We start from the raw sequence: 27,856 nt of genomic DNA, 5'->3' as shown, positions 1-27,856 counted from the left end.
AAAGAAAGATAATACAAGCTTTTGAAATGTGGTGTTACATAAGAATGCTGAAGGTGAAATGGGTAGATAAAATCACGAATGAAGAGATACTGAATTGAATTGGTGAGAGGAGATCGATTTGGCTAAATTTGATCGGAAGAAGAAATAGAACAATAGGACACATATTAAGACACCCAGGAATTGTACACCTGGTTTTTGAGGGATGTATAGGTGGTAAGAACGGTAGGGGTAGATGATGCTACGAATATGACAAGCAGATTATAGCAGGTGCAGGATGTAGTAGTTATGTAGAAATGAAAATGTTAACACAGGATAGGGTGCTATGGAGGACTGCATCAAACCATTCCATGGACTGGTGACTCAAACAACAACGTGGATTAACATGTAACGTGAAATGAAGTAACAAAGTTGTGCACTACAGAATACCATTAATAATTCTGTGACGAAAGCTGAGGTCTGTGCACTTCGTTGTATATACGTTTGCTCAGGCCCAAGATGTTGAAATAGTCGCCATAAGACCTATCTGTGTCGGTGCGACGTAAAACCACTAGCAAAAAAATGTTGAAAAATGGCATAATTTGGTTATTATTATTATTATTTTATTATTATTGTTGTTGTTGTTGTTGTACCGGTAGTTACACCCCAAAGCCGCGCATTCAAATTCAGCGCCTAAATGAACTCGTCGATTGGTAAAACAGTGAAACTGAAACTACATCAACTTAGAACTTTACTCAGAAGATGTCACCGCAGAAATATGATGTAATTTTCTTATTGTAAAGTTTCCTAAACTGACTGAATTTCTCGTAGTTTTGTTTGCTATACATCAAAAAGTTTGGACATTTCTCCATAGATGACACTACAAAAAATACTATGATCACGCACACTGGTGCAAAGTGTAAGAAGTTATAATTTAAAGACGTTTCGTATTTATAGGTTTATGTAACTGATTGATGTTCATTTATTTTTGGGTTGGCAATATTTCCTTTCTTTCGGCAGTTTCGAATCTAGCCAATTAATAATTTCTGTTGTTAATTTTCCACCTATCAGACGATTCTTGTTCAATTTTGAGTGTTACTTCTGAATTTAACCAGTAAAATTGAGAGGGTGTGGCTGGTTTAGTCTTGAATGATCTCGAACCTTCCCTGAGGGTTTATAAACTGCGGATTTTCACGTTTCTTGGCCAATTGATCGTCATCTTACTGAGTGTGTGTGTCAAAGCGGGAGGCTGGCGGCCTCTTTCATCGGTCAACAGAACATCTACAAGGTAATGGCCATATAACTTCTCTCTTTCCTGCTACCTCCGCACTTTAACCCGAGGGAAAGGTCCGACTCTTTTGTTATGTAACAAACTTTTCTGAAATGTAAATCTTCTTCGGCTAATGTAAAAATTTCATAAAGCTTTGACCTTAAATCGGGGATAGAGAGTGTATTACCCTCTCGAGATCCCCTTCATCTAAGTTTGGGGTGACTACGTTTTTCTCTTACTGTTTTTCCTACTGTAATGTGTTAAAGTAATTTCTATACGAGTCACCTGAGTAGTTTGGGAATAGCCCCTGTTTCATCCGCCTAGAGCCCCTTAGGTTGTTTTAGCGTTCATATCTAGGAGTGCAAGTATACGCTTCCATTCTGTTTGTGTTTCGGGCCATTTACTTAACCTGTTCTTTTCCGCAAAGGCCCTATAGGTTGGGTACGAGATACCCCTGTTTCAAATTGTAAGTTGGGCCATGGAAGGCCAGAGAGTGTAAGATTTTTTGAGAGTGCCTCGAGGAGGCTGAAAGAAACGGAGAGCCGGTGAGCTCTTTTTCTAGCCTTGTAATTGTAAAGAGTGCCTCTAGAAACTATACTTCGGGAGCAAGTGCCCCGTGAATTAGAGGATTTCTGCCCTTTACTAAGGTTGTTCTTTTTTGAATTGTAAATTTGAGCTGGGAGCTCAAAAATTGTAAAACGAGGGGCTTGAAGCCAAAAATCTGCCACGTTCACTAATCCTGTATTTTTCCTTGACTTGTTGTATGATTGACATTGTATCAGATGCTTCATTATTATGAAAAGTTGTTAAGTTTGAAGTTCTGTAAATATAACCTTCAGTTTAAGTTTTAAATTAATTTTGATATTGTTGTTGGACTCATTCAAGCCCGCACCTTCTTTCATCACCTCTGCGTTCCACAGATACCCCGGAACAATTATTAACCAGACTTTAAGATTTGAGGTAGCGTACTTGCCTCTTACTTGGTAGACCCTTGTTCAATTCCCAATTTCCGACATGTCGTAATATCTTAAATTGAGACTAAGTCACGAAAGCCAAAACTATCCGCCTGAGGATGTCGTGACGCTGACACTGTGGCCTCAAATATCTGCAGGTCAAGACACTTAAGGGGCTGTTGTGTCAAAAGTAAAATTAAATTATTATTATTATTATTATTATTATTATTATTATTATTATTATTATTATTATTATTATTATTATTATTATTATTACACATCGTTATGATCAACTGAAGAGCACGCTTGAACTTATTTAGCTGATGATTTTGCTTTCTTATCTTTCCAAAATCTCTTCATTCTCTCATTGAAATTCTTCGTATGTTTTCTGGTTTTATTAGATCTAGTTTTTGGCCCCGCGAAACAATGATCATTAATCAGTGTTCTTAAAGCGGATAGATTCTTCACAGTTTCTTGATTGATGTTGACTTCCTGAAGATCTGATTCTATTTCATTTACCCAGTTGTTATTGCCTTTCAGTGTGAAGGCAAGGTTTAGAATTATTTTGGTCAGTCTATCATTGTTCACTTTGAGAATGTGACCATAGAATTTCAACCTCCTTTACCTGATAGTGTCTGAGATTTTTTCAGTATGGCAATAAATTCTATGAGATTTCCTTTTCATCCATACTCCTTCTGTGTAGACTGGGCCAAAAAATTTATCTCTTTCTTATCTATATCTTTTAAGAGTGATCTACCACCAATGATAAGGTTTCCGATGCGTATAATGCTTCAGGATTTATTACTGTATTATAGTGTCTTCGTTTCGTTTCCAGAGAAAAATTATTTTTGTTATGTGTGTTCCAAGTTATTCGATTCGATTTCTGTAATTTAGTAATTCTCTCCTGATTTGCTTCACTATTTAATTCAGAAGATTGAATTATTTCTCCAAGGTGTTTGTCCAAATTTAGTCATCATAGCTTGCCCATCTAGAAGTCGAGAGTCGCCTTCCATGTACTGGTTTTTTCATATGATATTTGCAGTCCTGTTTTCGCTGCAATTTCATATAGGTTTTCGGGGAAGTGTATTGTTTCCTGCCTATTATTATTATTAGAAATAATTGCCTGGTCGTCTCTAAAAGCTAGACACCGCACGCGAATTCTGGTTTTCAGTTGTCTACCAAGAATTATTCCTTTAACTTCTTTTTGCCAGGTTCTGCCATTTTTTCTAAAACAATGTTGAACAAGAGAGGTGACAGCCCATCTCCTTGTCGAACCCCTGAGTTGACATCAAAAGACTCAGATATTTCTCCTAAGACTTTAAGTTTCAAAATAGTGTCAGTTAATGTTTTTCCTATCAATTCTCTTCTTTTCTGTCTACTTATTCGAGTTCTTTAAAAAGTGTCTGTCGATCTATGGAGTCAAATTCTTTTCTAAAGTATACGAAGGTGATCACTGTTTTGCCTAATTATTATTATTATTATTATTATTATTATTATTATTATTATTATTATTATTATTATTATTATTATTATTATTATTCTTTTCGTTTCAGCCATCTATGGGCTGCGATTACACAACTTCCATTGCTTTCTCAAGTTCTTTCTCCTTCCGCTTTCACCAGTATTCCTTCATCTGTTGGCTTGCTCGTGCTCGTTCTTCTGCCGAGAATACTCTATTCTTCCTCCGCAACTCTGCCTGAAGATTTTTCTGTTTGTTGTATCTTCTGCCATGATCACACATTTTTTCTAAATCTCGGTGGACTTCTTTTACCCATGGGACTTGTGTCTTCCTGTTCTCCTCAAGGTGAGGATCCTGTTGGCGAGTCTCCCTGAACCCATCTATTTAATATGTCCGTAGAACGTCAATCTCCTCTTTTTCATTGTGGTGGTTATGTTTTCAAATTGTTGGTATAGTTCTCGGTCTGGTCTCATGCGACACGTGAACTTGTCTGATGTTTTTCTGGATCCAAGAATCTTTCTAAGGAACCTCCTTTCTTTCTTTTCCAAATCTGAGAGTCCCTTCGTGGCTATTGTCTCAGCTGCGTATAAACATTCAGATTTGACTATCGTGCTGTAGTGCTTGAATTTGGCCTGGTAGGAGAGTGACTTAGATTTTTAAGTGTTCTGACATAATCTAAATGTAGTTTCCATATTATTATTATTATTATTATTATTATTATTATTATTATTATTATTATTATTATTATTATTATTATTATTATTATTATTTTTATGTATTAAAAATATATGAAAACTAAAGTCAGTCAGTCCGGCCTTTCTATCTGGTAGATTTCCTTCATTTTTTAACTGAAAGGTATTCATGCACAGATTTGTCATCAGGTACTATAAATCACTTAAGTTCCGCCTTCCTCAAATTATTTGATTTTTCAATTTTTTGTCTCTTTGAAGCAATCATATCTGTGGTTCTAATTGAGGTACGGAGTTCGTTTTGGCCTAAGAACACTCAGTGGATCAAGCTTTTTTATTTCAGCTCTTAACCATTCAAATGGGTTGATTCTGAGGAAAGTTATGAGTGCACATTCAATTTGACACCTCATTTCTTCAACATTTTTTCTCATGGAAGCAATCATATATTTCGTTCTAATTGAGGTACGCAGTTCGTTTTAGTCTAAAAACACTCAGTGGATCGAGCGCTTTCCTTTGAGGTAATAAATACTTAAATTGATAGATTCTGAGAACAGTTATGAGTACATTTGTCTCCATGACGAAGATCTTTGAAGGACTTTTTAATAGTTCGGCGCGTAGTTTTGTTCCAAGGAACGTTTAATTCAATTTTTTTGTGTGATGTATTTTCAAGTGTTTTGTTGACATAATATTACTTTCTATTACCACAACAGATTATGTGCTTTATTTCATTAACTCGAAACTTTGCAAATACATCCGTGAGGATAGTAACACCATACTTTATACATTGCGGATGGAGGCAACGGTATGGACCTGATATATATTGTAGGCCAATTATAGGAGTGCGTAAATACGTCATGCAAACGTAATTTTCTACAGTCCAGTACGGTAAGGTTCATTTTCCTTTGCACATTAGCACAGTAAAATGAACACAACGAAAATTATTCTGATGGACTGCATATCCATGTGTGACTGGGAGGCGTGACCAGTCTTAAGCAGGATAATAGACTGGAAGAACATTGTGGTATGCTCGCGCACCATAGATATGTGGATGGGAGGCGTGACCAGTCCTATGGAAAATAATTGATAGGAAGAATATTGTCAGATACGCCATATTAGAACTAATACAATAATGTTATTGGCTTTAAGTCCCTCTGACTACTTTTTTGGTTTTCGGAGACGCAGAGGTGCCAGAATTTAGTCCCGCAGGAGCTCTTTTATGTGCCAGTAAATCTAAAGACACGAGGCTGACGTATTTGAGCACCTTCAAATACCACCGGTCTGAGCCAGGATCGAACCTGCCAGGTTGGGGTTAGAAGGCCAGCGCCTCAACCGTCTGACCCACCCAGCCCGGCGTATTAAAACTAGGCCACCGATATGTAGGTTCACATGAACAACACATATTATTATTTTGGACTGCCAAAGCCCTGGTCTTCTCAGCTCAAGTTAACAGGTTCGATCCCAGCTCATTCCGGGAATATTAGAATGTGTTCAGATACGTCAGTCTCGCGTTGGTAGATTTACTGGTTAGTAAAAGAACTACTGGGGGCCAAAATTGCAGTTCACCGCTGCCTACAAAAATTTTGAAGTAGTTAGTGTTACCATATTCATTTTATTATTATTATTATTATTATTATTATTATTATTATTATTATTATTAAATATAGAATCTTCCTATAAAATCATTCGTATTACCTGATATTTTATATAAATAGTATATCCTGCAGGTCTCCTTTAATGTTGACTCCAGTCCAGTCAAGAGCTCTCGACTTTGGCGGAAGCCGTCAACTTGGACTATGTTTGTGCCTGCTTTGGGTATCATTTCCTAGTGAATGTAGTCAAGTCTCTGTACACAGACTGAGGCACTTCTCTTTGTGTGTCAGTACGTAGGAAGTGAAGTTATCCGTTACCGCCCCAAGCTTCAAGATAATGGTGGAAGTTAGAACTTGACGAAACATCTTCTGCTCACACATACTCTAATTGTTAAACCGTGTTAGCGCCACTCCCCTTGCGAAGCGAGTTCAAACGCTCCACTGAATGCTAACACGCCTGTGAGGACTGCTATGACAGTATTGTTCGCCCACAATGAGATGAGTAGGTTTTCTTCTCTGGTAAAGGACAGGTATTGTTCCGAAAGAACAGTCCTCGCACACTGCTATACAAGAAAAGCTTCTTTTCCTTCAACCTCGTCTGTCACCGGATATGAAGTTTCCACCATCCTGAATCCTTTTTCAAAGCGATTGTTACCATTGCGACAGCTATATTTTCCAGCGAGACCGCCTAACTCAGTGTTTCATTTTACAAACACTGCAATCTAATATATTATGAATTATAATATAGTATTTTTGGAATTCTTATAACAACAATTCGTTTTTAGATTTAATGGAATTTGATGGCCAAATACAATCTTAAAAGTAGAGTTAACTTTTTCTACCTCAAGCTGTACATAATATACCTTTTACGTAAATCTGAGGACCAAGGTTTGTTCTGAATCCGTATTTTAATTGTATCCCGGTTGAAGTTAAACTAATAACATGAAGTTTCCAGCCGGTCATCGCATGATAATTTGGCATATTTATTTATTTATTTATTTATTTATTTATTTATTTATTTATTTATTTATTTATTTATTTATTTACTTATTGATTTACTTATTCTTGCTTTCTTTATTAATCGGTTTACCGGCCAGGGTAAGCAAGGGATCCCACCTCTACCACCTCAAGGGCAGTATGCTGGAGCGTGACACTTTAGGTCGGGGGATACAACTGCGAAGGTGGACCAGTACCCTGGTCAGGCGGCCTCACATGCTATGCTGAACAGGGGCCTTATGATGTGGGGATAAAAAGATTGGAAGGGATAGCATGGAACGGGAAATGAACCGCCGTGGACTTAAGTTAGGTACCATCCCAGCATTTTACCTGGAGGTGAAGTGAGAAAACACGGAAAACCAGTTCGAAAATTGCTGAGGAGGGAGTCGAACACCCTCTACTCAGTTGACCTCCCGAGGGTGAGTGGATCCCGTTCCAGCCCTTGTACTATTTTTCAAATTTATTGGCAGTGCCGAGAATCGAACCCGGGACTTCGTGGGTGGCAGATAATTACACTAACCACTACATAACAGAGACTGACTATTTATTTATTTATTTATTTATTTATTTATTTATTTATTTATTTATTTATAACATACAGTAGTGAAGTTACTGCTCTTGGTTCCTTAATCACATACATCTTTAGATTCATTATAGTATGATGGTATTTTCAGTTTCCCTCTACGAAGCCGAAACTTGGACACTTTGTGCTACATACCTGAACAAACTGTGAAATGTAGGGCTGGTGAAGAATGTTACGCTTACTTTTGACAGCATTTCGCACCATTGATTCCAGTATACAACAGCTAAACAGCGAAATCAGATTATCCTCAACATGTAAAAAAAAAGAGTTTTACAATTCTTTTGACACACGATGCGACATTGCTAAATAGTTAGCGTGTTGGTCTTTGGTCACAGGGGTCCGAGGTTCGATTCCCGGCAGAACCGAAAATTTTAACCATCATTGGTTAACTTCGTTGGCACAGGGGCTGGGTGTATATGTCATCTTCATCATTATTTCATCCCCATCACGACGCGCAGGTCGCCTACGGGATTCAAATAAAAATACCTGCATTTTGCGAGCCGAACTTGTCCCTGGACACTCCCTGCACTAAAAGCCATACGCCGTTTCATTTTTTACTATGCGACGTGGGAATGACAGTATAAAAAATGTTCCCGGCAAGATAAATCGTGGACGAGTTTCCACTCGATGGCCAAATTTAATAAAGAGCATAACTGAGCTGAACGTCCTTGGTGCAGCACGTCTGGCCGAGAACCACGCGAGATGGAGAGCCACCTCGGAGATCACGATTCTCAGAATTGAGGGAACGGTAAGAGGTAGCATAATAACTAACGAACATAATTCTAATAAAATTCAAGCCATGGAATAACTACGAGATAAAAGGACAGTAAAAAAAGAAATATTAATTGTAACAAAATAATACATAATGACAAATAATCAAAGTAATCAATAGTAAAAGAAACCTTACTGGATATGAATGGAAAAATAATCCAGTAGCAGATCGATCGACTAGTTCTAAAATTACATATTTGACGATGATCTTCCTGTCCATATTTTTCATAAGACTGGTCACGCCTCCCAATCGCATAGACATGCAGTCCATCAGAACAATTTTTGTTATGTCCATTTTCCTATACAGTACTAATATGTATTAACGTACCGTACTGTAGGAATATATGTTTGTATGACGTATATACGCAAGGTTCAATTTTCTTTACTCATCAGCATAGGAATATGAATACAACAAAAATTGTTCTGATGGACTGCATATCCATGTGTGCTTAGGAGGTATGACCAGTCTTCTTCTTCTTCTTCTTCTTCTTCTCCTTCTTCTTCTTCTACTTCTTCTCCTTCTTCTTCTTGATCTGTTTACCCTCCAGGGTCAGTCATCCCTCGGGATCAGCGAGGGATCCCACCTGTACCGCCTCAAGGACAGTGTCCTGGAGCTTCAGAATCTGAATCGGGATACAACTGGGAAGGATGACCAGTACCTCGCCCAGGTGACCTCACCTGCTATGCTGAAGGTCTGAATTTAGGTGCCATCCCGGCATTTGCCTGGTCGAGAAGTGGGAAACCTCGGAAAACCACTTTCAGAATTGCTGAGGTGGGAATAGAACCCACCTCTATTCACTTGACCTCCCGAGGCTGAGTGGACCCAGTTCCAGCCCTTGTACCACTTTTCAAATTTTGTGGCAGAGCCTAGAATCGAACTCGGGCCTCCGGGGGTGGCAGCTAATCACACTAACCACTACACCACAGAGGCGGATATGACCAGTCTTATGGAAAATAATGGAGAGGAAAAGCATTGTTAGATAGATACATGGTATTAGAACTAGGCCTTCGATACGTCTAGAAAGAATATAAAAGATAAAGATTAAAAGTGTTTAAGGGGTAAAATAAATTAGTGTATTACTGAAAACTGATAAATGCTTGGAAGAGCAGAATGTTTGTGTCATCAGTCCATAGGCTGCCTTGATACAGCCTCCGTACCACCCTATCCTATGCTAACCTTTTCATTTCTACGTAACTTCTACATCCTACATCTACTCTAATCTGTTATATTCATATATTTGACTGCCCCTGCCGTTTTCACCATCTACACCTCCCCAAAAACTAACTGAACAGAGCCTGGATGTCTTTAAGATGTGCCCTACAATTCTATCTCTTCTTCTGGTCAAATTTCACCAAATTGATCTCCTCTCACCAATTCGATTCAATATATCTTCATTTGTGATTCGATCTACGGATCTCACATTCAGCATTCTTCTGTAGCACCACATTTCAAAAGCTTATATTCTCCTTTTTGTGAGCTAGTTATCGTCCATGTTTCACTTCCATACAATGCCACGCTCCAGACAAAAGTCTTCAAAGACGTCTTTTGAATTCGCATATCAATGTCCGAAGTAAACATTTTTTTTCTCAAGAAAGGCCTTCTTTACGTCTGCTAGTCTGCATTACTATCATTAATTATTCTACTAACCAAGGAACAATATTCATATACTGCCTTTAAGACTTCATTTACTAACTTAATATATTCCGCATCATCAGAATTCATTAGACTGCAATCCAGTACCTTTGTTTTGGATTTATTTATTTTCATCTTCTATTCCTACGCCATGCCTTTGCTGGCAGGAGCTAGTGTTTACAGTGCACTATGTCTTCTGGTATAGGCTAGAGAAATTTTGTTACTTTCATGGATCTGTCTCTGTCTTATCCTTGGCTTTGACAATATGAAAGTGACTGAGGTATGAGCGATGCTAGTAATGCCATTCCTTGTGCAGCCAGTCCCTGCTATGAATGGTGTGAAAATGTTGCTCATAGCGTCGGTTGATGTATGCATTTCAGTGGGCTTGGCAGACTGATATGTAATAGCATCTCTGGCTCGGTGAGGAAAGTAACGGGAAACTACCTCACTCCTCATTTCCCTAGTACGCCTCTTCAGTGATGCCTAGGCCATCTATGACAGGTGATGACAGAGCTGTTGAGGATCCTACCAGCGGCATCGCTGACTGGTCGAACATACATACATTCCTCCGCCAAAACTGTGTCTATACCATTCAGCAATTCCTCCAGACCTTCTGCAGAATGAGAATATCAATATCATCGGCAAATCTCAGTTTTGATTTTCTCTCCTTGGATTTTGGTACCTTTTTCCAAATTCTCTTTGGTTTCCTTTATCGCCTGTTCCATATAAACACTGAAAAGGAGAGGGGACAAACTGTAGCCTTGCCTCACCCTTTTCTGGATTGCTGCTACTTTTTCACAGCCGTAGATTTTTATCATTGCAGACTGGTTTTTGTAAAGATTTTAGATAATTCTTTTTCTCGGTATCTAATCCCGATCACTTTCAAAATTTCAAATAACTTGGTCCAGTCAACATTATCTAATGCCTTTTGTAGACCTACAAATGCCAAATTTTATCCTCTAAGTTCAGTCATTAAGTCAGGATCGCTTCACGTGTTCCTACATTCCTTCTGAAGCCAAAATTATCTTCTCCCAACTCTGCTTCAACTCGTATTTCATTTCTTCTGTAAATAATACGTGTTAAAATTTTTCAAGCGTGAGATACTAAACTAATGGTGCGGTTTATTTCACATTTGTCAGCACCTGATTCTTTGGGAATAGTTATAATAAAATTATGTCTAAAACCGGATGGCACTTCTTCTGTGTAGTACATCTTACACACTAAATGGAATAACCTCCCCATGCTAGTTTATCCTAAGGCGATCAGTAATTCTTAGGGAATGCCATCAATTCCAGGTGGCATTTTCTTATTTATGTTTCTCAAAGCTCTGTCGAATTCTCACCTCAAAATTGTGTCTCCGATTTCATCAACATCAACAGTTTCTTCTTGTTCCTGGACCTTATCATCTACTTATCGTCCTTATTAGTTAGAAATTCTATTTTGTCCACTGATTCGTTTGAAGAAGGGATGGTTATCTCATACTTCTCCTTAAACTACAATGAAGTCAAAGCCTTACAGATATCGGAGACCCCTGAAGAAATTCTACTATTAATTACCTCGGATCTGAGTGAGCGGCCACTTTTATTCTCTAAAATTAACCTGGTTCTGTTTCTTACAAGGGAACATCGGCAATGGTTAAGTCGCCGATCGCGATGAAATTTGCTAAACACATTGGGGTACACGTAAAAAAATGTCAGCATCAATTTTGGGTACCGACATTCATTAGGACGTTAACTAAGGGGCCTGAAAGTTGCAAAATTTCAAGTTCCGCGCGATCAGCGATGAATACCTGCTGGGCAATGCTAAGCTGGCACACCGCCTGCCTGGAGACACACCTCTGCACCTCCTCCCCTCCCTCACCAACTGCTTCGCCGCCGCTAGTTCCCCTTCGCCCCGCGCGTGCCGGCTGCTTAGCTGCTGAACGGGACAGGCACTACGCTTCTTTTCGCACTGTCATTATTGAAATCCTAATAACGTCCCTTTTCACACATAATGATAATACATAACCTAAAGTAATATACGTTATTTTATTTAAATTTTATATTTTCATTCCTGCTAATTCCGGTGAGTTGTCGCATTCGTTGGTACAACCCCGATTTAAGCACCATCGGGTGTGGTCAAACGTGGGATAGGGTACCGCGTCCGACCTATGCTTACATTATTATTTAATTCTAAAACACCTTAAAGCTGTCGGTAGTGTCCTTTGCAGTGGCCATACGTATGAAATTAATTAAATTAAATTACCCACCGTTAAATAAATCACCCACTTTTAAACAACGTTATATATTTTTATTTAAAGAAGATCTCAATGAATGTAATGAGATTCGGTACCTTGAGATATCAAAACCTGGTTACAGGTCCAGACCTTCTTTTTATGTCCACTCCCCCCCACATTTCGTGTACGCTATCAGTTGTGTCATATACCAGGCGAGTTGGCCTTGCGGTTATTTGCCCAATTTTGGTTTCATGGAACAGGAACCCTTCTAAAGAGAGTTCACGAGGTTTTGACGTTTTTCCCAACCTGTGGTGTAACCCAAAACATAATTGTGCAATGAACGCCCAGGCAAATGAAGGAGTAGAATACGATGACTATCTGGAAATTGTTGGACGTTGCATCCTCATGCGATCGTGCATTCTCGTGTTAGTAAAGGATCTCAAGCAGGTATTGAAGACAACGTACAGTAACATGTTCAAACTCGTGAGGGACGTAGCAGTGGTTATCAAATACAAGAAATGCTCACCGGATGCAAGTGCGAACTGAATCCAATAATATCCCATATTGTACCACCACGATGGCATGGCGATATACCGGTACCCTAATACAATATTCGCCAATGTCGTCCCAGCGGTCCACAGGACACAGATACGTACGTACTAAAACATTATGAACGAACGTGTTTTAATAAGATGAAGTCACAGGCGTTCCTTGCTATTGACCTCACCTGCTAATGTTGGGCGATATTGGATGGCCAATTCGTAGCTGTGGATCGCTTCGTCGTACTGCTCGCGGCTCTGCAGCAAATTCCCCCTGTAATAAGAAAACACATGTTATTAACAGCATCACTAGTCAAATAAAGCATATAATAATAATAATAATAATAATAATAATAATAATAATAATAATAATATCTAGTCTAGGCTGTGGTTATATTTCCTTGTTTTGCCAGTACGTAGACCGTTCAGCCAACGAGCAGAATAGATTGTGCTACTCTGAATGATTTTTACAAAATATATCGAAGTGATAGTCAGCTGTATGATTCGCAATAAACGCAAATGTGTAAACAATCTTAATGTCCATACATTTCTCACCTAGGGACTCCCAAAACGTCCGCCGTCAACATTACTGGACAATTCTGTGATCAATGTGACGGGTGTCCGTCTCGTAGGCTGAACGGTCAGCGTACTGGACTTCGGTTCAGAGGGTCCCGGGTTCGATTCCCGGTCGAGTCGGGGAATTTAACCTTAATTAATTGATTCCAATGGCCCGGGGGCTGGGTGTATGTGTTGTCTTCGTCATCATTTCATCCTCATCACGACGCGCAGGTCGCCTACAGGTGTCAAATAGAAAGACCTGCACCTGGCGCGCCGAACCCGTCCTGGGATATCCCGGCACTAAAAGCCATACGACATTTCAACGTGACGGGTTTTCGGTCGTATTGCTTGACTTTCGTGACCATGGCTGCTGGATTTTAACTAACAAGATATGTTTTAATTTTATTTTGAATTCCTCAGAAGTTATCTGAACACTTTCACTTTATGTACACTTCTGCACCTCTCATAAACGAACTGGATTAAATAGTTCCAAAGGATATCAAACAAGCGGCGGGAAATAAGAGCACTCGATTAAGCTACTAAAGTGAAACTGAATGAAGACTTAAGTCTAATTAGAATGAAGTGGTTTGAAGCTTGAGATAACATAGCTGCGAGTCTGCAACTGAAGAGGGCTTCACAATACACGACCGAATGGTACACAAATTATCACAGTAAGCCGTTTTTAATTGCGGCCAAAACAGCACAGTAAAACTTCGGTATTAATGCTAACAAATACGAAAATTAAAGGAAACGGAAATATCGGCAAAAAACTTCTCCATTTTACCTTATCCAAAGACAAAGTAGATTATACAGAAAAAAAAACAACCATCAACGTGTGTAAATTGAGAAAAAACGTGGATAATAAACATAAGTAAAATTATAAAATTAATATTATTAAATACTAGTTGCTTCTTGTTTAATGCGGTAATGTTATAGTCCTTGAAAAGCTGCATTACCATGAGCTGACGTGCCTGACGCCACTCGAAATACAGTAGCTACTGAAATATTCACTAGCTTGAGTATTGATGTATACAAGGTAAAGTAATTATTATTATTATTATTATTTTTTTGCTATTTGCTTTACGTCGCACCGACAGATATATGTCTTATGGCAACGATGGGATAGGAAAGGCCTAGGAAGTGGAAGGAAGCGGCCGTGGCCTTAATTAAGGTACAGCCCCGGCATTTGCCTGGTGTGAAAACAGTAAACCAAGGAAACCCATTTTCAGGACTTCCGACAGTGGGATTCGAACCCACTATCTCCGGATTACTGGATACTGGTCGCACTTAAGCGACTGCAGCTATCAAGCTCGGTAGGTAAAGTTATCTTATGCGTTAATCTTGTTAGTTATCTTAACAACCCCTCAGTCAGTCACGATATACAGAACTAATAGATCGTTAGTAGTTGCAACAATTAACACTTCAAAATAATACGAAAACAAATATTCAGACAACATACAACACTACAAACCACCATAGAAACAAGCAATAGTAATTACATTCCTCCATATAGGGTTGGCGTCAGGAAGGGCATCCGGATGTAAAGCATGGCCAAATCCACATGTGAGACGCAGTACGCACCCGCGAGCCCACAGGTGTGGGAAAAGCGGTAGCAAAAGAAGAAGAAGAAGAAGAAGAAGCAGAAGTAATATTTCACAGTTCCGCTCAGTCTACTCAAAGTCGTAGGTTTTCACGTAAGTGTTTGTCGTATTTTTTTGTTATTTAACTTAAGTTTTAAATTCCTTTTGTTTTTATACGACTCTAAATAAGTAGTCCCACCGAGATACCTCTCTATTGCAATAAATCATGCTGTGCTTAACTATTCCGATCTTAAGTTTGTTAATTTGAAAATGTTCATATTTCTTTTCTGGTTCAAGTACCTAAAGTTAATCAATGTTTCTCACATACAGCAAAATGATTCTATTGTAATTTTAAAGGATCTTGAAGTTTAATATAGACATTCAATGTTTTATCACTCCTTCTCTCTTAGCTGTTTGTGGTCCGTAGAAACTATAAAACACATCGAGTTGATCTTTCTTTTACTCAACCACTCAGGGTAGGAGAATTGCGCCATAATATAGAAATGAATCCACTCCATTAGGGATACACTTTCTAACCGGTAAGATATTTCAATGCCACCATCCTTATGATTGAGGTTATTGACTTCTTCTAACAAAAAATCGTCGTCGAGCCTAGAAAAACCTCTATGTGATAACATTTCAGCTTAGAACTCTGACCTGGAAGGTTCTGTTGTCTAAGGTTCAGTATTTACATGAACGACGTCAACGAATTTTCGATCTACAAGTGATGCATGTGCTGCTGGTCAGTATTAATCCCTTATCATTGTCACACAACGATATTTCGCGGCGCAAAGTCGAAACCCGTTTCTGGAGCTAAATTACTTACATTAATGGAATTTACGTAATGTGGGAGGAAATGTGCGGATCCAATTCTAACAATGTTGCCATTCATTTTATCAACTTTATTACACTGTTATACTCTTTCGGCCCGTAACTCAACATTTAATAATAATAATGTTATTTGCTTTACGTCCCACTAACTACTTTTTAAGGTCTTTGGAGACGCCGAGGTGCCGGAATTTAGTCCCGCAGGAGTTCTTTAACGTGCCAGTAAATCTACCGACACGGGGCTGTCGTATTTGAGCACCTTCAAATACCACCGGACTGAGCCAGGATCGAACCTGCCAAGTTGGGGTTAGAAGGCCAGCGCCTTAACCGTCTGAGCCACTCAGCCCGGCAACTCAACATTTATTGGGAAGCTGTGATGAATAATATTCTTAGGTTTATGAGATATATTTTTATACTCCGCAACAGTGCAGTTTTTCATCAAATCTGTCGAATGTTTTTCGACAGACCCTGCCTGATATTGAAAATGTACGAATACTTAAGTGATTCAGAGTATGAAATTACACAAACAATGTGCTATTGTATATTTTTGGGTCAAAGTATTGATAATGCAGTCTTAATGGAACAAAAGTGAGTGGTTTGTTACTATGTAGTGAATATACCACTTTACTTTAAGGTCGGGAGAATGTTATTCATAACATGATCCATGGCAAATCAGAAGTCAAAAAAGATTTTTTTTTTTTTAATCATACGGTAAACTTCCAGCTACATATCACATTGTACTTCTACTTTGCACAGTATAGTATTCATGAAGCGAATTTTTAACGCCGAACACTGGGATAAAGTGGAGTATTGAACTGTCTGATACATCGAGATGGTAAGTTGTGTAATCGTTTCTCCAGCAAGGAATTTCAGATACTATTTTTAAATTCTCCTTTATCTTTGAAACCTTTTTAGAGTTTTCTTAATTTAACACGGATCATTCTGTACTTAACTATTCCGATCTTAAATGAAGCTATTATATTCAACACACAGTAACAAGCATACGCTGGCAGTGATAACCTTCAACAATAACATGTATATTAAACGAGGAATAAACAGCTGTTGAATTATTAAAAAGCAGCTGCAGCACCTGGTCAGTTTCGAATGGTATAGAAATTTAGAACGGACACAGATGCCCTTTTCAGAATTTATATATTCATCGTGAACCTGCCAGTGCACAGATGGCAGAATTTTCAGTAGCGTTGCCTGACTCGTGAACGTCGGGCGTTATCGGGAATACTTAACGAAGAACATACTCTTCCTCATGTCTGCACCAGTGTGGAGCATACCTGCATAGCCGCTGTATTCTGTTAGCCCCTTTCCACGCGAGAGCCGCTGGAAACCTTCGATGAGTTAGTGCGATGTTTAACCATAGGAACAAGTAAGCATACATCGGTCTTCGTCTGTTGGCATGTTCCGGTACCCAAGTGCTAGATGAATCTGACTAGAATCGCAGTGTGCTCTAGTAAAAGTTTGCCGATCATCATTAGCCAATGAGCTATGTGGTAGGCTCCTTAAACCAATCCTCATCATCATCTTCTCATTCCCTTGGTGGCGGAAGTAAATTTTAAGAGCTAATAATTAGGAAACATACTGAAATCTCAGAATATCATGACTTCTAAACCTCTACCAATATGCCAATTTTAGAAATGAATACAAGCCCAGAGATTAGGAAGATTTGAAGACTACCCTCCTTAGAATTTTAATGTATCTACAGAATGATAATATGACGTCTGTCTGCCTTCCGAAAGGACTTCACGTCTAAACCACTGAACCATATTTAATGAAATTTTGCACAAACAGTCTCAGAGGGATCTGATATATGACTAACTACGTTTAATTTCAAAATATAAACTTGAAAATTAATGTGAAATTATTTGCGATAAACCGCTCGTAATAGCTTACTCTTAAATCAGGTACCATTACGATGATGCTTGTTGTCTAAAGGAGCCTAACACCTAGGTCATCGACCCCTAATGATACATGATGAAGCGCAATAATATGATTTTTTAAATTACAAAATCTATCCACTGACTTGAATTCAAAAAGACGAGGATGAAGAATGATTATGAACTGAACACAATCCGTGGATCCGACACGAAATGCTCCACCTTTGTGTAAAATAACTTAAAACAATGGCATAAACGGAACAAGGGATTGCTTCCAAAGCAAAATAATATATGGATGATGTTTGTTGTCCAAGTGGGTCCAAAATACAGGTCAACGACCAATCATAATGGTACTAATCACTGGTAAAGTAGACCCATGGTGTTCCTCACATAGTGTTATTAATCACAGGTTACGTAGGCCCTTAGTGTTCCTCTCATATATTGGTAATAATCAGAGGAAATGTAAACCCATCGCCCTCCTCCCCCAATGATACTAATCACAGACCCATGGTGTTCCTCACGTAATGGTACTAATCACAGATCATCTCATGGTCCCAAAAATATCATCCCTTGGTCGCTCGTTTTAGTCAACTCTTGCGACAGGTAGGGATATCGTGGGTGTATTCTTCGTCTGCGTCGTCCCCCTCCCCCCCCACACAGGAGGTGGTACCATTACGTAAGCCTAGCAATGACAAATATTTATTGGATCAAAGGCGATTGCCAACACATTGGTAGCCACTTCCATACCAAGTACCGTGGTTACATGCGCATGGAAGTTTGTTTATTTAGTGTATGACGAACTGAATATATACATTGTATACACCAGTATGATAAAAAAACACAATTTTATCAAGTTTACACGCACAGTTCAAATTCAAGGAGTGAAAGCCAATTGCGTTCTTCATCGGCCACGATGTTCAGGTCTTCAATTTTTCATAAGAACGCAAGAAGAGACCATTCAAAGACAATATCTTCTGCGTTTTTTATCGGCAGTCACACTGACGTGTCCGGCTCCATGGCTACATTGTTAGCGTGGTGGCCTTTGGTCACAGGGGGCCCGGGTTCGATCCCCGGCAGGGTCAGGAATTTTAACCATAATTGGTTAATTTCGCTGACACGGGGGCTCGGTGTATGTGCCGTCTTCATCATCATTTCATCCTTATCACGACGCGCAGGTCGCCTACAGGAGTCAAATCAAAAGACCTGCATCTGGCGAGCCGAACTTGTCCTCGGACACTCCCGGCACTAAAAGCCATACGCCATTTCATTACACTGAGGTGAGTAGACATACTTCCATTATAATTTGAAAGAAAGGTCGTATCACGTCTGCACTGAGCAGTCCTTACACTGTCATCGACTGCAAAGAGACGTAGACAAAGTTGTGAGATGAACAGCAGTCAATGACATGACATAAGTTTCACCAAGAGAAAATGTCTTCTCAGTTTTAATTACGACGTTCTTGGATGAAAATACCTCATGAGGATCACTGTGTGTACCTAATGAATGATCAAATAAAGGTCGTGGGGGCATTGAGGAGTTATAGTAAGGCAGTAAAGGAGAGGGCGTATAAGTCAGTTGTAAGACCCCAATTAGAGGATTGTTCCACTGTATGGGAAACTCATCACCAATTCTTGATTCGAGAACTGTGAAAGACATAAAGTAAGGCAGTTCGATTTGTTCTGAGTGATATCCAATAAACGAGTAGTGTTACAAAAATGTTACAGTCTTAAAGCAGGGAAGACCTGGGAGTAACGAGACAAACCGCTCGACTAGGCGGTATGTTCCAAGCTGTCAATTAAGAGGAGGCGTGGAATGATATTAGTAGACGAATAAGTTTGAGTGGAGCTTTTAAGGGTTGAAAAACATCATAATTCGAAGATAGAGCTGCTGTTCAAAGTAAATTAAATATTCGATTATGGGAAGAGTAATTTAGGGATTTAGACCAGAGGAAATGTTCGATACATTTTCATCTGCCAAATAATTTAAGAGAAGGCTAACTAAATAGTTGATAAAATGACTACATTAAATGCGGATCAGCGTTGATTGATTGATTTTCGGGTCATTAAATAAGTGACTAATCGATGTCGTGTTCTTTAAAATACTTTTTCACAGGAAAGGCTCTACTTCTTGTGAAACACATAGTGCAGACGTTATCTCTGATTTGTTGGAGATTTCATTTTCAGGAAGAACGATGTTCGAAAAGCGCGGAATTTTACGATGTGAACTCACAACACTGTTGCTACAAAGGGATAGAGTAGATCATTTTGTCAGCTTGCATTCGGGAGATAGCGGTTTCGAACCTCCACTGTTGACAGCCCTGAGGATGCTTTTCCTTGGTTACCAAATTTCATACTAGGCAATCAAAATACTGGAGCTGTACCTCAGTTAAGACCACGGTTGCTTTCTTTCCACTCCCAGCCGTTTCCTATCTCATCGTCACCATAAGAAATATCTGCGTCGGTGCGACGTAAAAAAAATATTTATGTCAATGTTGTACTTGCTAGCCGTTATACGAGCTCACGGTGACGTTGGGTTAGGAAAGAGCGACGAATGTGAAGGAAGTGACTGTCGTCTCGATTCACCCATTCGTGGGCACGAACTTCATATCAAGTCCCTAATGTGTGTCTCATTAATTGCGTCCTTCAGTATTTCCTTGACGGAATGCATGCAAAATAATTGTTCTACACTTCATTTTCGACACATGACATGTTTCATTAAATAAATAAATAAATAAATAAATAAATAAATAAATAAATAAATAAATAAATAAATAAATAAATAAATAAATAGCCTTGTGAATCCGTAAGGGCTATGGCCTCCTGCAATGCAGGGACAGTGCTCAGTTTAACTCATTAGGTGAGCAGGTCCTGAGGAGCATTATTATATAGTTTATTTCCTAGTTTGTTACGTGAGGACATATTACTGCATCTTGAACACTTGTGTAGTCTGACCTCCGAGTGGATGAAATTCCGTTTTTCGAGATCAACAGTTCGCGAAAACGTATTATTACATTATTGACACTTGTACAGTTTCTCTCCAGGGAGTGTTGAGTTTCCTTCTTGGTGAAAGCGTACCCCTGCACATTTCGTTCTTGCATAAAACTTCTCCTCAGAATGTTGTAGAAGTGTTTTTTTAAGTTCTTGAACGCATCCACCGTGGGAAATTCTCTATTACATACTTCACATGTACATATTCTCCTTATACTATTTCCATGATGACTTATAAGATCAATACTTCATGCGAACGTCGTAATGTCTATTTGACAACAGTCTTGCTACTACCCCCAGTGATCAGAAGATGACCACGACGATTATCTCATCGTGAAGGAGTACTATTGTATGTTGTGTATTTCATCATATCCTAATAACGTACTTGAACATACATTACACTTGCGCTGCTTCTTTCCGCAGTGTACCCGATGATGATTTTTATGTTCACCCCTATATAAAAGCCTCTTGTTGTGTTCTTGGTACATTTACTGTTATATATGTTTGTTTTACTGTATGTTCACATTATATGAACCTTTGTGTTATTAGTTCCACTTAGATGCAAGTGGTGAAAGTGTGAAACACTGTGGTGATCCTTTGAAATATGTGTTCTTTTAGATGTGTCAAACGTACTAAGTTACTGGAGTTAATATGTTCAAGTAAAGTGATTTAAATTTGTGAGCAAGAATAATGTATTTAGTTCTATACAATATATTACCATTATTTTTTCAAAAGTGTATGAAAATTAGCATCTCGAAGACTAAATTGATGTCGGTTGGTAAGAAATTCAACAGAATTGAATGTCAGATTGGTGATACAAAGCTTGAACAGGTAGGTAATTTAAAGTACTTAGGTTGTGTGTTCCCCCATGGTGGTAATATAGTGAGATTGAACCAAGGTGTAGTAAAGCTAATGCAGTGAACTCGCAGTTGTTATCAACAGTATTCTGTAAGAAGGAAGTCAGCTCCCGGACGAAGCTATCTTCACATCGGTCTGTTTTCAGACCAAATTTGCTTTACGGGGCGAAAGCTGGGTGGACTCAGGATATCTTATTCATAAGTTAGAAATAAGAGACATGAAGTTAGCGAGCATGATTGCTGGTACAAACAGGAGGGAACAATGGCGGGAGAGAACTCAGAATAAGGAGATAAAGGCTAAGTTAGGAATGAACTCGATGGATGAAGCTCAACACATAAACCGGCTTCGGTGGTGGGGTAATGTGAGTCGAATGGAGGAGGATAGGTTACCTAGGAGAATAATGGACTGTTATAGAGGCTAACAGAAGTAGAGGGAGAGCAAGACGACGGTGGTTAGACTCAGTTTCTAATGATTTAAAAATAAGAGGTATGTTAGTAAATGAGGCCACAGCACTGGTTGCAAATAGAGGATTATGGCGATGTTTTGTAAATACACAGAGGCTTGCAGACTAAACGCTGAAAGGCATAACGGTCTATAATTATAATGTGTATGTATGTATGTATGTATGTATGTATGTATGTATGTATGTATGTACATGTATGTATGTATGTATGTATGTATGTATGTATGTATATGCGTAATATGACTCCCTCACGTTCTTCTTGTAACCTTTAGAAAATTCGATCGCATTTTGCAAGCTTTTAATAAATAAAGAATTGGCAAAAAGTACTTTTCTCTTCGAAATAGGTGCACGAGAGGGGTACAGTCCCAGCATTTTCCTGGTATGAAAGTGCAAAACGCTGGAAATCCATTAATAGGGCTACCGCGACTCGTATCACATGGCCAACTCGCTCCCTTCCCCCCTCAAACCCCCATGGCACTACAGCCTTTGCAGGGCCTGGCCTACCAAGCGACCGCTGCTCAGCCCGAAGGCCTGCAGATTACGAGGTGTCGTGTGGTCAGCACGACGAATCTCTGGGCCGTTATTCTTGACTTTCTAGACCGACCAACTCGCTCGGTTTAACTTATTCCAATATTCATGGCACAGTAAGCATGAATCGTTGTATAGAAGGACTACGAAGGGTAAAATATACGCGCATCTCTCTCTCTTCATGTTCACGTCATGCGAACCTTTGAACCGCTGGTCACTCTAAAGAAACTATTATAAATCTACCTATAGCACGTTGGCCACTGAATACCGCGCTTTGCAGACTTGAAGTTATTCAATAATACTTCCTCCCTCTTTTAGCCTTCTCATGTAAGGCCTCATTCAGCCCCTATCTCTCTTTGTGGAGCTATTTAACTCCGTGATGAGCGGTGGGACTAATTACCACGCCTTTCCCGCCCACCCCTTGTCACCGCCATGTTAATATCTTAGTGCCGAGATCTGCCGCTGTGCTGCGTGCCGGCTGGACAACACGGCTGGAGCAGCCCATCATTAATCTTGTGACGTCACACATCTTGTCACCACCGCAGTACCTGGGCTTGGGGAGAATGTGTTTACATAGCTCTCTCCTCTGGTTATCTGGCGGTTCATTAACAAATACGACAGAAATAAAAGGAAGAAAAAAGAGGAGAGGAAAGTTCTTTTCATGTCATTTAAATCATGCATGAGAGAGAAGCAGATAATTCTAAGCGATATTCCACTGTGTCCAAAGTAAGTAAAAGTCTACGCATGCGTCTTATAACCTGCTTTAAGGTGAGATCAAATATCGTGCCCCATGTGGAAAACTAACGAAAGTGTAGGCCTTTCTCAATTTATCAGGAGAGCTGAAATAAATTGCGATTCGTGTAAAATGCATGTATTATTTCATGGCTCGTTTTATGTGTTAGCTCCGGTCTAGGAAGCCAAGACTAACGGCCGAGAGGATTCGCCGTGCTGACTACACGACACCTCATAATATGCAGTCCTTCGGGTTGAGCAGTGGTCGCTCGGTAGGCCATGGCCCTTCGGGGCTGTTGGGCCGTGGTGTAAGTAAGTAGTTTATGTGTTAGCCATAGAGAAAGAGCTGCAAATGCGAGATATTTATTTATTTATTTATTTATTTATTTATTTATTTATTTATTTATTTATTTATTTATTTATTTATTTATTTATTTATTTATTTATTTCAAAAGAGGCACCTAAGCCAAGACCCATAATGGTGCTGTACAATTAATTACATTTGGCAACAGAGGTGAGATTGGAGAACATCAGATTCTAGGACAAAAATATAATACACTGTACAATGAATTATAATATTAAGGTATCATAGTGATAGAAACCAAATCTGAACAGCAGTAACATAGTATACTAAATAGGTACTCTATAGGCTTGATATTTTTACTTTTAGAAAATTAACAAGCTAGGTTTCAAAGATTGGTAATTTACTGGCTTGTCGAATATGTTCAGGAAGGTTATTGAAAATCTTTACAGAGTAATGCCATAAAGAATTAGTGCCATACATAGTAGAATTTGATTTACAGTGAATTTTAGTATATAATCTTGTACTGTATAAATCAGAATTGAAGTTCTATAGAGTGTTCGAATGAGCTTGTCCATTTTTCAATTTATACAACATAATAGACATTCCGAGCACAACCAGTGTGTCTGAGTGTCATGAAAGGTGTTGCTCATAGGGTTAGTTGTGCTACAATATCACTGTCTGGCCCAGTGAGGAAAGCAACGGCAAACTACTTCACTCATCTTGCCTAGTACGCCTCATTTTGGTACTGCGATTGGTTTTTGTGGTTTCCCCATAACTGCATAGCCTTTGGTGATGCTATTTGAGGATCCAACCAGCCTCTGGGCTGATAACCTAACAGACAGACAGACAGACAGACAGACAGACAGACAGACAGACAACATAATAGCTAAGGCTTTTTTTGAAGACCCTCTAATGACAGCACATTACAATACTGGTAGACCTGTATGGTTGGTGTTAAGGTGGGTAAGTTCAAGAGTATTTTCAGTGCTCTTTTCTGCAAGAGACTGATCTGTTTAAATTGTTATTTACTGCAACATGCCCAGATATGAATCATGTAATTCAGGTGACTTTCAATTAGTGCATGATGAGTACTCTTCAACAATCCACGAGAAACTTTGTATTTTAATCGGCTGAGTACACAACTAGCAGGAGTGTACTGGTCGCTAGTCGTGTGATTCTCCCACGTTAGCGACTCATCTATGCTAAGTCCTAAAAATTTGGTTGCTAATAATAAAAAATAATAATCGTATGGCCTCAGCTACCGTGTGCAGACATTTCAAGTTGACGCCATCTGGCTGTCTGCTCGTCAATTTCGACGTTCCGTTTTACTCTAGGCCCACTAGATGGCAGAGCGAGTAAACCGCAACTCTCTTGGGCGTCTATGGCTGAGATTTAATTAATTTTGTCGGGTAAACACCAAATGTGTCACCAGAGATCATTTACATGCGGACATCGTATGACATGAAGTGTCGAATGGACTTTTTTCCGCCCTTCAAAAATCCGACTACCTCTGTCGGGTTTGAACCCGCTATCTTGGGATCCGGAGGCCGACACTCTACCACTAATCCACAGAGGCAGCTATTTGGTTGCTTGAACTCGAGGTATCACTTGGTCGTAGAAACATAAAGTTGATGCTAAAGGAAATGTACATAATGGTTTGTGAAATATGATATTATTAGTTTTAGTATGATTCATTCTTAGTCGGTTGATAGTAAGCCAGGTCGGAATTAAAGATATGTCACGTTGCATCTTTTCTACAAGATTATACATCGTCGATGTTCGGGCAAAAAGTTATATCTTACAATGCTCTACCTATCCGTTATTTTCTTTAAGACTACTCACGCCTCCCAGCCACATAGGGATATGCATTCCATCAGCACAATTGTAGTTGTGTTCAATTTCCTACGCCGACGTGTAAAGGAAAATGAACCGTAAGTTCATTATGCTGTAGGAGTGCATACATACATTCCTAGAGTGCGGTACGTCACATACATATGAGCATAGCAAAATGAACACAACCAATATTGTTCTGATATATGCATTGCCAGAGAGTAAATCATGGTAGCCTTAACAGTAAAATCTAGACCTTACCTGCAAATTCGCTAGTTTCTCATTTTCGCTAGTTTGCAATACGAGGAAAAATATTGTACGGTATGTCGAAATACCAAACTTTTGTCCGTTTATTTGTGAGGCCTTTTCGCATATAGTTGATAAATACAGTCGAAACGTTTATAACGACTAAGAAGGGGCAGTCAATTAACTGTCGTTATAAGCTATAGTCGCACAAACCAGTTTTAATTTTTATTACAAAAATGTCATATCTAAGTTTTAAACTGCACAGTTACATGGTTAATTAACAAAATGCAGTAGATTTGTGCCTTTGCTGGCTGGACCTAGTGTTTACAGTGCACTATGTCTTCTACTATGGGCTAGAGCAATTTTGTTACTTTCATTGATCTGTCTCTGTCTTATCCTTGGCTCTGACAATATGAAAGTGACTGAGGTATGAGCGATGCTAGTAATGTCATTCCTTATGCAGCCAGTCCCTGCTATGAATGGTGTGAAAGTATTGATCATAGGGTCGGTTGGTGCTTACATTTCAGTGGGCGTAGCAGACTGATATGTAATAGCAACTTCTGGCTCAGTGAGGAAAGCAACGGGAAACTACCTCACTCCTCATTTCCCTAGTACTCCTGTTCGGTGATGCCTAGGCCATCTATGACAGCTGATGGCGGAGCTGTTGAGGATCCAACCAGCCTTCGGGCTGATGACTAAACACACAGTAGATTTAAAACTACAAAAAACCGTAAGTGAAACATGTACTGAAGTTTGAAAGACAGTATTTGTGGAGTGAGACTGAAAAGATTCCTTCTTACAATGTTTACACAGTACGTCCCGCACGGTCTTGGCTAATGAATGAGATGATCTCTCTGTCCCTCCAAACTGTAGAAATCGTTGAGTGCGCTACACCCAATTCCTCGGCGACATTGACGTTCGTTTCTCCATTTTGTAATCGCCATTATTTGTGACTTTTCTTCAATATTAAACACTTTTACTTTCTTTTTCGATATCTTCACAGCGATGCTTGCCTCGACTCTTTAATGGAGATTGATTTGAAATCTATAATCTACTGAAAACAAGAGTTTGAAAATGAGCTTTAGATTGCCGTCTGCAATCTCCAAACACGTAACGAACAATAATAAACGTTGGACATTGTAGTTGACATATTTACCCGAAAATGTGATAAAAATACGCCATATTATGCGATATGTCGTAATAAGCGATGTCGTAATAAGCGATGTCGTAATAAGCGATGTCGTACTGAGCGATTTTTAAATACAGTGTTTACATAAGATTTAGAGGGAACCGTTCGATTTCGCCGTTATATCCAATACGTCCTTAAAAACGTATGTTACATAGTGTCCAATAAACAGCCGAGAAGCGAAACGATAAGAAAACGTTACACATAGGTGTAGTTTCGAGGATATAACCCGTTCAAACTGTCGTGAAAATCAGGACCTGGCAATGTGTGTGGCCAGCAACTGGCGTGAACACGGCTTGTAACGTGGTCAGTAAAACAGTAACTTCGCTTTAGGGATGGCCGAAATAACGCAGCTGACTGTTTCGAAATATTTGATTCAACACACTGAATTGCTTCGTAGCAGTGTGTCGAGACACAGTACACTTCCGTTTCGGACTCCAGGAAATGCATTAGGATAAGGAATGTTTCACCATGGAATGATGTGGCGAAACGTGAAGAAATTGCTTGACGTTCTGGTAACAACATGATATTAAGGACACGAAATATTTACAGTCGAACCTCGATATTTTGAAACTCCATTACTTGCATTTTCTCGAAGTAACTTCAATTTTCCGGCCGTTTGTCATATTCTTCACGTATATTCGGTTGCACGAATTTCTCGATGTCTCGAAGCCAACATTTCCTCCCTTGAAGAAAAAAAATACTCTGTAACTCTAATTTTTTACAATGCTGGCTGTGAAATACAGCAGTTGTAGTTCGTGAGAGACAGATAAAAAGCAAAGAAAGGGTTACAGTGACGCTGGGAGCTAATATAAGGGAACCGAGAAACAAACTTCAAGTGATCGGGAAATCGGCGAAGCCTCGTTCATTTTCGGGTGTGAATTCATTACCGGTCACGTACGAAAGCAACCCCGGAAGTCGTGGGGATGACAAGCTCCATTTACGAACCTTGGCTGCGTGGATTCGAACCTACATACAGAGTCAGTCGAATATGAATAACAGTGTTTGTGACTTCAATGAATGTTGTTGAAAATTATGTGGAAGGAAAGAAGATTAACAGTGAAAAACAAAAGAGACTAACGATTTTTTCCAAAGGTGTTAATGGAGGTATATTTCTTGTTTCACTACTGTATGTACTGTATTCTATCTTCTAAAAAGTTACTTTAATAAGGGTAACAATTAAAGCGATGCCGT

General features: G+C 39.2%; 1 protein-coding gene across 1 annotated transcript in view; it reads right to left on the bottom strand.

Moving 5' to 3' along the window:
- Window positions 1–27,856, bottom strand: part of LOC136862579 (protein O-mannosyl-transferase Tmtc2) — a 671,534-nt gene that overhangs the window by 92,472 nt on the left and 551,206 nt on the right. Inside the window, exon 4 of the mRNA XM_068225145.1 lies at window positions 12,862–12,947. Within this exon, the coding sequence (XP_068081246.1) occupies window positions 12,862–12,947 (86 nt within the window). The remainder of the gene's footprint in view (window positions 1–12,861; window positions 12,948–27,856) is intronic.

The sequence above is a fragment of the Anabrus simplex genome, chromosome 1 (genome assembly GCF_040414725.1).
Source record: "Anabrus simplex isolate iqAnaSimp1 chromosome 1, ASM4041472v1, whole genome shotgun sequence".
Taxonomy (NCBI): domain Eukaryota; kingdom Metazoa; phylum Arthropoda; class Insecta; order Orthoptera; family Tettigoniidae; genus Anabrus; species Anabrus simplex.
The sequence above is the reverse complement of the archived record's forward strand: the minus strand, read 5'-3'. Positions and strand labels throughout refer to the sequence as shown.